Below are 8,100 nucleotides of genomic sequence, written 5' to 3'. Positions count from 1 at the left end.
AAAAAACAACTGGCACTTCTATAGAAGTTACTGACCTGTATGGTTGAAGCACGTGATCGAAGATACAAGATGCGTATAAAATAGACGATACAAAATATCTGACAGAAATTTATCTTTGTAAAATGATATTAATTATAGAATGTCTATATTTTGATCAACATGGCTAGAGGAGTATTCACAGCCATTGGACGTTACGTAGATAAAATACGTTTAAGGCATTTAAAATATACGACGCTTTTGATTTACTTTACTGGCAGCTTATACTGTAAACTGATTCCCCTGAAATCCATGTCGATAACAGTTTCAAGTTTCCATCTAACATCACGAAATCAGCGTCTGCTCCATAATTCAGGACTCCTTTAATTTTTTCTATACCTAGTGTCCTCGCTGGATGCAGAGTTGCGGCTTCTAAAGCCTCCACTACCGAACAACCTAACGAATTCAATACGATTGAATAGATAACAATTACCTATAGAAGGAAAAGATAATTTAAGGCAGTGACAAGCAACCTTTGGCCCGTAGTGGATCCAAAGGTGGACTCTAAGCGGGCCGCAATATTAAACACTTAAATATACTAATCAACGAATTTTAATTTATAAGATAAATTTTTTACTTCTGACAGATTTATACTTGAAAGAATTGCGGGCCGCAGGTCAGTGACTGGAAGGCCAAATGCAGCCCGCAGGTTGCTCATCACTGATTTAGAGTAAACGAAAGATTACCTGTCGCTTCCTTAAAATGACGTACACACTTTGACATTTCTGCCATGCTACCACACAGAGTATCTGTTCCAGCAATGTACGCGCGTCCCATGCGTATTTCTATTTCGAATTGTCCTAACTGATGCATGCCTTCTTCCAAGCCCAATGCTGATATCGCATCGGTCACTAAGACAAGTCCTGAAAGGTAGAACTAAATGGAGCGACTGATAAAAGAAATTTGATCGAAGTATTAGAAGACATTCGAACCTTCGGGGTGTGTCCTATGAGCTATACGCAATGCTGCGGGATGGGTATGAATCCCATCAGCGATTATACCATAGTGGACAGTCTTCCCTTCTGGGATTTTATCGGACGTTAAGAGACCAACTAATCCTGGATCTCTGTGATGAAACTATAAATACAAATTTACTATTTACTCCACGATGTTCTGTACTGAGGAGAAGAAATGCTTTCCATAATGTTCTGCATAATTACGGGCAACATTGCGTTGAAAAGATGCGTAATAAACGAAGCTCCACTCTTTACAGCATTCTCTCCTTCGTGCAAATTTGCTATAGAATGTCCTGAAATGTTCATTTAAAGAATATTGTGTAAACAAGATATACAACGTAACTACAGTGACAAGAATAAACATAGAATTACGTTGCCTTACCCAGAGAAACTTTAATGTTTCTTTTGCATAATTCTGCAATAACGATTTCAGCATTGGGAAGTTCTGGAGCCAAAGTAAGAAGGCATACATTGTCCAAGGTGCCATACATATCGATTAACGACTGGAAACCCTAAAACGCAAAGTAGAAAGCGTAACATAAATTTTTGAAAACAAGTACTTACGCATTCATGAAAACACTTGCTTTATCAAACTGCCTAATACAATTCTCTGGATGAGCTCCTTTTTTGCACGGGCTAATAAAAGGCCCTTCTATATGAACGCCAAGTACAGCTGCCCCGTGGCTTCCACCATTTCTCTTCTTCATATTTGGCAATATTTTATAATACGTCTCGCTAGGCGAAGTTACTAAAGTCGGGCAAAATGATGTTACACCAAATTCCAATAACTTCTTAGCCACTTTATTGATTCCGTTCTGTACATTATCAACATTGTGCGTAAAATCTACACCGAAGCCACCTAACAAGTAAAACGAGGTGAATAAAGTACATTTATGAAAATACATTCTACTTTTTAAAAATGATCTTTGTGCATATTTTGTATTACTGTATTAATAGACTTGCAGAAAGTTAGAGTAGGGACAGAGAAATTAATGATCAATATATCGATCGGTAGTCTTAAGTAGTACACGGTATTTAATCACACAGAAGTCACGTAGAAAAATAACGATACACGAGTCGTGATATTTAAGGTAAATATATGTCAGCTACCATTAATTTGAAGATCGATATATCCAGGTGAGATTAATGCCCCGCTGCAATCGATCCTAACGTCCGGTTTGATTTTTTCATCGTAGAAGATCTTTTCCGGGTCGACGATTCTTCCGTCGCGTACCCATAGATCCTCAATCAGGATCGCGTGGCCACGTAAAATCCGACAGTTGTAAAACTGCTTAAGAATCCTTCGATCCTTTTGCGACATGTCCACGCGACACGAAAGTTACTCGCATTAATATTCGCGAGTCCCGACGCACGTTCCCCGAGAAAGTATGTATGTACCTACTTCTATGTATGGAGTATTTTACATTATCAATGACGAATGCAGTTATCAAATTGTGCGGAACACAAAGGACTGTCGAGTGGCATTGACCTCAAAATTGTAACAATTTTTCAAAGATGTCGCTCGCCGTAACTCCGACACGTTTCAATAAAGAAAGCAAAGAAACGCGAGAAGGTACGGCAATTATTGATAATCGCTTCGTATCGCTTAGCTTTGGAATTTATTTTGTTAGTACCCGTTCTACAACAAATCCTGTTTGCGTTAAAACTTACCTTGGCGAGATAAAAATTGATATCGATAAGGTGATCGATGAAAAATTTCCATGCATTGTATGATTTTGTAAAAGTGTTGATAACTGAGGATTCCATTTTTAATGGAGTAATTTTGGAATAAATATTTCAATTTAAATACTTACTGTGTCCAGTTTACGGGAACACACGGGACATGTAAAGATCACGAAGAAACTAAAGTTTTTATTGTACGGGGATAACAAAGTAAGACTCTGTTCGTTTCAGAATTTAATATAATTCAAATCATTTGAGTCTATAAAAACTTGCATAAAAAACCATTAGTATAAAAATCGTATGAAAAGAGGTCTTCATATTGTTGTGCAATTTATAGAAATTGTAAGAACGTATGGGAAAAGTGCTTCGGTTTCGTCAGACGTAAGAAATCTCTTTTCTCCGTAAATCAATATACTCTGCATATATGTACTTTTCTGTATTATTATCGATAATTTAATCTAGCTGCTCATTCGCTGCATTGCTCATGTATTTCTCTGTTATCGTCTGGTGTGTATCAACACAAAGTCTGGGTAATTCGACCTCCTTACCTTTTCCCATAATTCAACAAGCGCCGATCATAGAGAAAGGGAAAATGGCACTACGTACGTAACACGGCAAAGAAGAAAGAAATCGCTGGTCTGCAGGTGTTTTCATTTTTTTTTCTCAATTTTATGTATTAAAAATGCTTTAACAGTACCCAAAAATTTGTCCATAGATCAACGTGCGTTTTGAAAAAAATCCAACTAACTCTTCTCGTTTGTATATAAACGTAACAATATAGTATAAAATGAAGCAATTAAAAATGACAATGATTATTATGTAGAGCTGAGGAGCGCATTCTCGTTTACACTTATATGAAATATTATTAGATCTTAGCTAGTAGCGAGAGCCCGTATTTCTATATTCATCGTCAACGTCGGATAAAGGGAAGGGAGGAGGTACGCATAATTTTGTCACCGGTATGTCGAAGAGTTTAGGCTTGATCTGGAATAGGAGACATGATATGATTAGATGCTTGATACGGGGCAGGGTTACGTCGGAGCCACAGGTGCAGGATATCTAGGCAGTTGTCGGTCAGGTTTTGTTAGTGTTTTGTCTGTTACTGCACGCACGAACGATTTCTCTTATCTTAATTTTTATATAATTCTACTGTGTTTTACAGTCGCTAGGATCGTTTCCTTGTTTTTTCCCACCTGATGGCGCATTAGTAGGAGAAGACCCCTCGTGGTCTTCGTCTTCCTCCTCGGGATCGTCCTCGTCTCCTTCCTCTTCGTAGTCTTCGTCCTCGTCCTCCAAACCTTCTCCTAAAACACATTCGAATTTTACATTGCCGATTTACACTTCGATATTATTTACTTACGCAGGAAGATCCCGAACCCGAAGATTCAAACACTTCTTTTAATTAGATCTATCAAATGGTAGAAGTTTTAACAATTAATAAAACATTGACCATTCGATAGATCTAATTAAAAGAGGTAACTTCTGTCTTGAAACTTTTTTTCCATCTCTCACGGATTCCGAATTACAAAATAACATCGAAAAATAACCGAATTTTCAGGGGTTAATTTCACCCCCTTAGAGCGAATTTGAGCAGCAAACAAAAGTTGCGTTTAATTAGGAGGAAATCCTCTACATATTCACAAAGTTTCAGAATTTTTTGAATTTCCGGGTTCACGGCCTGCTTCTCTTCCCTTGTTAGAGATGGTAACGATATCTGTTTTTTTCTTTGCTGAAATTAGTCGCTATTTTAACTCGCATGAAATATCCAGGGGGTACCTGTGTAATATAGTACAGCTCTAGGAACTATACGCTCTCTGATATAATGGCCAATTTCAAAATCGCTGGTCAACAGAGCCTGAGTCTCGTCGTCTAACTCAGCTTCTGAATCATCTGGCACTGGAAGAATATCATGAGTTTGTCAGGAATTACGTAACGAACGATCAATCTCGGTATGGAGATAAGGCTGTAGAATATATAAAAATAGAAGTAGCTGGATTCCCTTACCAACTGGTGGAGTGAAGAAGTTGAAAAATGAATCGTTTTGAACAGTTTTTGTTACTGTTCGCATGGATCCTCGAGACTTGTGTTTCTGGTTCTTCTTAATCGTTTTTACAGTAATATTCTTCCCTTTCTTCCAATCTATTACACATCCCTGTTAGGAGAGAATTTTTAACGAATGTAATATAAGCTCGAAAATTTCGGAATAATATGTTCTCATTACCACGAAATAAAATTAAGGTCGTTTATGTCAAGGCTAATTACTTACCTTACATTTATATATTTCAGGTCCTTCAAAGCTAAATGGATCATTTTTCTCAGGAGTACATTTCATAATATATTCTTTAGTTAGAACTGAGTTAGTAAAATATTCATTTGGCTCAAAATGGAATTCAAGGACAAAACCCTACAAAAGAAAATCTCGTTATTTTATAGAGCGATTCAGTTTCCCTGCGTTCACGTTTTGTTGTAAATACTAGCCACTTTGTGCATGCAACTTACCATTGGATTAGTTTGAAGGAATATCACTTTGATATCATGCAGATGTTTCAGGATTGGTTCGTCGTGTTCTTGAACCATATCAGCTAATGTTCCGACGTTTTTAAATATTGTCAGCCAAAATTCTGGGATACCCTTAATATCGTCATTTTCGCTCCTAAAATAGTTAAAAGTAATGTATATCACAGAATAAATGACTGGGCAGGAACATATCTACGCAGTCAAGTAGAGAATGCTTAATAAAAGTGAAAGAGGCGTACTCTTCTTCTTTTTGTTCTTTCTCATCTTCGAGCTTAGCTTTTGTTTTCAAATCATTAGTTAATCCTTCTTCTTCTTCATCGCTCTCCCATACACACTGCTCGTCCGTTGGTTCGTAAAGGCCAGATACTATTTCACTCCTTTTCATGTAAAAGGGTGCGCACATTTTGTAATAGGCGCATTCCAAGGCGTGTACCTCCTCATAGAATTTTGCCTCGATATTGGTAGTAACTAGTTGCAATTGTTTCAAAGCTTTAATTCTGCGTTTCACGGGAGCTCGAAGAGACTGCATTTGCTAAAAATCGAAAAAATTTTTTAGTTATAGAGATGTGCTTTATCTTTTGTATTTTTCAGCCATACATGTTGATCTCTATCTTGTGAAGTAAATTGCCTAAAATAATGGAAAGAATTTTTTTAATGTTTGGTAATGTTTCCTTTTAATACTATAAAGATCTGTCACTAAAAATTTATAAATTTATTAATTTGCGGCTATTTCATATGCTCAAATAGAATATACAAATGTATTGAGAAACAAGAAATATAATTGAGAGATATTTAAATTTCTTGCTATACAAGCGAATTATTCAGAACATGTTTTTCCCAGTTTCATGAATTAAGCGATGCTTAATGCCCAAGATATTCTATAAGTACAGCGTTCTAATCTACTAATTTATAGCTAATACTAATAGCTGAATAAACAAGCAATTTAACAATGCGCATAAACAAAAATCTTTGGAGGAAATTAAATGACTTTGTACAATATTAATGGTAATGCCTTAAAGGAATGCACATGGAACCTCTTTGAAGTAACACTTTCACCATTAAAAATGTCACAAAAGGGAAGATTTGCATTTCTTTCTAAATATTAGTATTTCACATTATTTACATTGTTAACACAATAATTATGCAAAGTATCGATACATAAAACGAAGAAGTTTAAAACGTCAGCGACACGGTGTTACGAGTGCTACGAAGATTTAGAATTTACTGCAGAATTCACTATACCCTTCTCGATACAATTTAACAGCACGTTCTCGCCGAACCGTTTATAATTTGCAGGATAATTTAAATACCTCCATCCCCGGTGCAGGAATATGATCTTGCAGTGCAGCTAAAATTTGGGAAGAAAACTCCGTAGTGTTGTTATCATCTTCATCCTCAACAGATTCCATATCACTATTATCGCCAGCACGCTCTGGATCAGTGGTCATAGTACTACAATTCAGATTGGTTTCTTTTTACAAAAAAAAAATTCCATACACGAGAAACAAATGCTTTCTTTAACTAAGATGTAAAAAGACAATCAGTCTTCTAGTTCCACTGAAATTTACAAAATTTCAAAGAAAACCTGTATCATCCTAATTTCGCACAGTTTCTTCAACTGTTATTTCTTTCCCAGATTTCTGTACCATTAGCTTTTATTACAAAATTGCATTCCCAATGAATCTGTTCGAATTGTTCCACAGATGATTATCAGGAATTGATGGGAACGACGCTGAATAATATAGAATCTTTATTTGAATCAGGAAGCTTGAAACATAAATGTTTAAGCGCATACAAGCAAAGCAATAGTTACTCTTATACTTTCAAACGATTCGTTTCTGGCGAAACGAACGTTACGAAAGTATATAGGGTTTTATATGTATCTGGCATGTTTGAAGATTAAAAGGGTTCTGTTCGAAATCGGGCGATTATTTTACACGCGGGTCAAAAGCATGGGCATACGGCAAGATTATAAATCGCCGAACGTGCCGAAACTCGGATTGCACGTTGCGATGGGATATTCGTGCACGCGTACGTGCATCGTGAATACCTCGAACGCACCACGAGTACGTGAAAGAAAATGTTCCGCCAAGTGGAAATTATGCCTGAAAAATTCTTATCAAATCGATTGAATTTTTGCGCGACGTTAAACTGACATTTGAAAGTCACCATGTTCGCAAGGGAGAAAGGTTATTCGGCAGGACACGCCAGTCTGCGTGAAAAAAATTGCGGAAATTGTATCGGTCCATGAATTATTCGACGGATTTGAATCGTGCCAGATTTATTATGCCCGTCTCCGTTATTAATCCACGGGAAGGTTGCAAAGATCGCAATGTCCAGTTTCGCTACATAAAAGAGTGTGCACATGGGACAGATGAAAAAACCACGATTTTCAGTGGGGGGAAGTTGTAAATGCGTGAAAACTTAAACGGAAAACGAAATACAAATGCGTTTGAGTGAAAGCGTTGTTCGGGAAATGTTTCAATGGAAACGGAAATGTTTTAATGCCGATGAGAAACTTACCTTTCAAGATCGTAGCTGATCACAAAAGAAGAAACGAACCACGGGACGGAACAACGAACCGGTCGTTGTGTCGGTAGTATCGTTGTGTAGTAAATCGCACGATACGAAATTAGTTCCTCTTCTGTCCTTTTCTGTTCCGATTAAGGGCTGCAATCGCACAGCACTGAAATTCCCTATGCCACTTTTTTACTCTCGTTTAACGCGAAGCTAACCGTTTGTGATCCGAAGCTAGAAGAATTGATGAAAATAATTCGTAAGAATCGTCGCATTTTCGTAGGAAGATTCTTGGAAACAAGAACTCTTCAACAATTTTAATAGACAGCGTGTATACTTATGGAGATAAGACTTATGTAATCTCCTGTTCTAGTTACGACTTTAACATAGT

General features: G+C 36.9%; 2 protein-coding genes across 4 annotated transcripts; both read right to left on the bottom strand.

The window, feature by feature from the left end:
- Positions 1-108: 108 nt before the first annotated feature.
- LOC143366893 (N-acetylglucosamine-6-phosphate deacetylase) lies at positions 109-2,635 on the bottom strand. Its single transcript, XM_076808336.1, is given in 6 exon segments — positions 109-432; positions 723-899; positions 969-1,113; positions 1,197-1,285; positions 1,375-1,851; positions 2,103-2,635. Coding segments are annotated over 6 exon segments (1,284 nt in total). The 5' UTR covers positions 2,314-2,635; the 3' UTR covers positions 109-247.
- Positions 2,636-2,896: 261 nt separating this feature from the next.
- Nap1 (Nucleosome assembly protein 1) lies at positions 2,897-7,875 on the bottom strand. 3 transcript variants are annotated; one of them, XM_076808340.1, is made up of 8 exons: positions 7,716-7,875; positions 6,503-6,644; positions 5,432-5,724; positions 5,175-5,328; positions 4,942-5,079; positions 4,680-4,827; positions 4,452-4,571; positions 2,897-3,979 (listed from the first exon to the last, which is right to left on the bottom strand). In XM_076808340.1, exons 2-8 carry the CDS (start codon positions 6,638-6,640, stop codon positions 3,822-3,824), a joined length of 1,149 nt encoding a protein of 382 aa, XP_076664455.1. In that variant the 5' UTR covers positions 6,641-6,644; positions 7,716-7,875; the 3' UTR covers positions 2,897-3,821. The 3 variants fall into 3 exon arrangements, with proteins under 3 accessions (XP_076664455.1, XP_076664457.1, XP_076664456.1); XM_076808342.1 differs by lacking the exon at positions 6,503-6,644 and having other exon boundaries at positions 7,716-7,874; XM_076808341.1 differs by lacking the exon at positions 7,716-7,875 and having other exon boundaries at positions 6,503-6,663.
- Positions 7,876-8,100: the final 225 nt, after the last annotated feature.

The sequence above is a fragment of the Andrena cerasifolii genome, chromosome 3 (genome assembly GCF_050908995.1).
Source record: "Andrena cerasifolii isolate SP2316 chromosome 3, iyAndCera1_principal, whole genome shotgun sequence".
Classification (NCBI taxonomy): Eukaryota; Metazoa; Arthropoda; class Insecta; order Hymenoptera; family Andrenidae; genus Andrena; species Andrena cerasifolii.
The sequence above is the reverse complement of the archived record's forward strand: the minus strand, read 5'-3'. Positions and strand labels throughout refer to the sequence as shown.